General features: G+C 52.9%; 1 protein-coding gene across 1 annotated transcript in view; it reads left to right on the forward strand.

Moving 5' to 3' along the window:
* Positions 1-3945, forward strand: part of SYNJ2 (synaptojanin 2) — a 113760-nt gene that overhangs the window by 97658 nt on the left and 12157 nt on the right. The window contains 2 exon segments of the mRNA XM_010840875.1: positions 792-960; positions 1418-1591. Of these exon segments, the coding sequence (XP_010839177.1) occupies positions 792-960; positions 1418-1591 (343 nt within the window).

The raw sequence follows: 3945 nt of genomic DNA on the forward strand, positions 1-3945 counted from the left end.
ACATCTTTTTTTTTTTTTTTACATAAAAATTTTTTTAAATTTATTTTTTGGCCATGCCACAAGACATGTGGGGTCTTAGTTCTCTGACTAGGGATCAAACCCATGCCCCCTGCATTGGAAGCCTAGAGTCTTAACCACCAGACTGCCAGAGAGATACCCTCATTACCACCTCTGCTTCTGGTATCTGCCCTCCAGCCCCGGCTCCTTGCAGGACTGGGGAGAAACAGCAAGTTTTGGAGCACCGTGCCCCCTGCGTGACTGGGGCTCCCTGCGCTCACCCCCCACCCCAACAAGAATATTGGGGTCGTGCTCTCTTCATGGGCTTCCCCTGTGGCTCAGCTGAGAAGAATCTGCCTGCAGTGTGGGAGACTTGGGTTCGATCCCTGGGTTGAGAAGATTCCCCTGGAGAAGGGAAAGGCTACCCACCCCAGTATTTTGGCCTGGAGAATTCCATGGACTGCATAGTCCATGGGGTCGTGAAGAGTCGGACATGACTGAGAGGCTTTTTCACTTTTCTGTCTCCATGGTTTGGGACATGCAGCTCATGGTAGTTTCCATTTTGATGAATAATGTGCTGGTTGTAAATTCACACCAAATGAAAAGCTTGGGATGACAGTTCAACTTCTATTCAGACCAAATGTGAGCTGTGCCGGGCCTGCCCGAGGTCTAGACCCTCTGGGAAAAAAGTGAAGGTGGGCCTGGCTCCCGATGCATGCCTTCGAGTGAGAAGCACTTTGGGGTCAGAGGGTCTGAGGTCAATGATCATTCTCGGGTGGCCACTCTGTCCTCAGGTGAAGGGCCGAGCCGTGAAGATCAGACCAAAGACCAAGGACTGGTTGAAAGGTTTGCAAGAGGAGATCATCCGAAAGCGGGACAGCGTGGCCTCCATGTCCCCCACGGCCAACTCCTGTCTCCTGGAGGAGAACTGCGACTTCACGAGTCTGGACTATGAGTCGGAAGGTGAGTCACCCCCCAGGACTTCCTGCTCTGTGTGGCAAGGCTGGCAGACGAGACCTTCTCCCAGCACGAGAGCCTCAAGAGCCCTTCTGAGACCCCCGCCTCGGGAAGGTTCCAGAGACCCCTTGAAGTGCAGGCTCACTCTCCAGGCCAGAGTTGGGGGGCATTCATGCTGACGGGTGCTACCTGTAGTGCTAAGACTGGAGGCGTCTGAAGGTTCACTGAAGACAGTGGTTTTGTGGATGTCAGGGCTGTGGGCTTGGTCCTGGGTCTCAGACATCCGTGGAATTGGGGTCCCAGCCTTGCTGCCATGTGGGTGCCTGGGGCTGCTGGTGGCTGTGCCTCGGGGGACCTCGGGGGTCCTGACACGAGCCACGGGCCTCGATGTTGAAACACACCCATCGATGAATGACTTGGTGCTTTCCCCCTAATTGTTCGCTGTGACACTTCCTTCCCCAAGGGGATATTCTTGACGACGACGAAGACTATCTGGCGGATGAGCTGAGTCAGCCTGTGGTCTCAGACAGTGATCCAGGGGGAGACGAGGTCTCTGATGCCCCCGGCTCCACCTCCATGGCACCTCCCGGCAGGTCACCGGCACTCGCCAAGAAGAAGCAGCGTCCAACCTACAAAGGTAGCGTGGACCTTCCTTTTCTGACTCGCCTCTGGTGCAGCATTCACTCTCAGCAGCTGGGCGTCAGGTAAAGCCACATCCAGTGTGCTCGGCCCATGAACAGAGGGGCAAAATGAGTCACAGCAAGAGGTGGACACTGGGCTCTGGGAAGACAGTTGCCACTACACTGATTTCCTCTAGTGATTTCATTTTTCCCCAACAACTGGGACCCCTCTAACACGCCAGATTCATGACCATTCAGTTCAGTTCTGTCGCTCAGTCATGTCCGATTCTGCGACCGCATGGACTGCAGCACACCAGGCCTCCCTGTCCATCACCATCTCCCAGAGTTGCCCAAACTCATGTCCGTCAAGTTGGTGATGCCATCCAACCATCTCATCCTCTGTCATCCCCTTCTCCTCCTGCCTTCAATCTTTCCCAGCATCGGGGTCTTTTCCAATGAGTCAGTTACTTTCCTCTATTTAAATTGGCATGGCTCTGAACTGGTTTTACATTTGTGATATTCCCCCCTCCCCCCGCAAGACTTTTCTGATTCAGTCCCATAAGACACATACTCACTATCAATGTCCTGAGTTGTTGGTGTCTTTCTATATTTGTGTAACATTATATTGTTATACAGTAATTTTACATCTTAGCATCATTATGTCGTTTTAGACTCGAGAGGGACTGAAAGTCACTGGGATCGAACTGCCGGTCCCTAGATGATTAGAGTGGTTCACATTCTGCATCAAACTCTTCAGCTCCGTTTCAGCCACAGCCACCAGTGCCTTCCAGCTGTTGGACATTGTATCTCCTTGTTGGTGGCGAGCAGGTGCAGGAGCTTAGCTGTGTGTCAGGACCCTTTGTGCTGCGGCTGAGAACAAAGAACGGGTGACAGTTAGATACTTCCCAGGAGGTACAGAGACCACCCCCAAGCCCCTTTGACTGTTTTTGGTCTCAAAGCCAGTCAGTAGCCTGGCTGCGTTGAACTATCAGGAGCTTAATAGACTGCTGAGGTCTGATCATTTGCCACATTATAGAGATGTGGGCCTGGCAGGTGTGGCTGGGACCCTGGAAACCTGGCGACTCGTGGAGCTCCCAGGTGACTCGGATGCACATCCAGGTGTGAGTTCAGTTCAGTTCAGTCGCTTAGTCGTGTCCGACTCTTTGCGACCCCATGAACCACAGCACGCCAGGCCTCCCTGTCCATCACCAACTCCCAGAGTCTACCCAAACCCATGGTGTGAGACTGCTGCCCAATTCAAAGGCAACAGCCTTCTTTAGCGAATCAAGGTGCTTCTATATGCTGCACATCCAGAGGGCTCCTGCCCTGGAGCGGAAGTGGCTGAAGGGATGTGTCCTTGAGTCAGGAAATGGTCTTCTTCTCCAGGGTGGCTATCATTCAGGCATCCTTTGGAGGCAGAGCAAGTGTGTGCCTTTTGAATGAAGAACTTAATAAAGCAGCTTGGGGTTCTGACATGTGGGCAGACTCGCCTCCTGGTGGACCTCAAGGGAACATCTCCTTGATGCTTTAAGGCCCTCAGTCCAGTTGCTCAGTCATGCCTGACTCTGCGACCCCATGGGCTGCAGCACGCCAGGTTTCCCTGTCCTTCACTCTCTCCTGGAGTTTGCTCAAACTCATGTGCCTTGAATCAGTGATGCCATCCAACCATCTCATCCTCTGTCGTGCCCTTCTCCTGCCTTCTTCAATCTTTCCCAGCATCAGGGTCTTTTCCAGTGGGTTGGAAAAGGGCCCTCAGGAACTCCCTTTAGAAGGAGACATCCTGCCTCCCCCATCAGAGCTCACAAGATGCACCCCGCTTTTAGATTTGAGGGATGGGAGGATGAGCCGCGATGAAATGAATCGGTGTGTGCTGTGGTGTGGAAGAGAAGACCTAAAACTGTCCTGAATTTAAATGTAATAAGTGAAAAAAGTCACTCAGTCGTGTCCAAGTCTTTGCGACCCCATGGGAACAGTCCATGGAATTCTCCAGGCCAGGATACTGGAGTGGGTAGCTTTTCCATTCTCCAGGGGATCTTCCCAAACCAAGGATCGAACCCAGGTCTCCCGCCTTGCAGGCAGATTCTTTACCAGCTGAGCCACAAGGGAAGCCCCAAATGTAACAAATGTACATTAATAAAACAGAAGCAGTCCCCTCCCCATACCCCTGGTGAGTCAGGATGGTGAACGCTCGGGCAGTCGCTGGCGTGGGCTGTGGGATTTGGGGCTTGAGTGAGCAGGGACCTTCCGTGCTGGACTTTGCCTCTGGACTGCAGGCTGCCCCACCGGCAGAGAAGTGACAATATTCTCAACGCCAAACCTGTCACTGCCCTGTTTCAGAGTGGAGAATGAAAAATGAGGGGCTCTAGGGTCT

This window comes from Bison bison, unplaced genomic scaffold, assembly GCF_000754665.1.
Source record: "Bison bison bison isolate TAMUID 2011002044 unplaced genomic scaffold, Bison_UMD1.0 scf7180017864148, whole genome shotgun sequence".
In the NCBI taxonomy this organism is placed as follows: domain Eukaryota; kingdom Metazoa; phylum Chordata; class Mammalia; order Artiodactyla; family Bovidae; genus Bison; species Bison bison.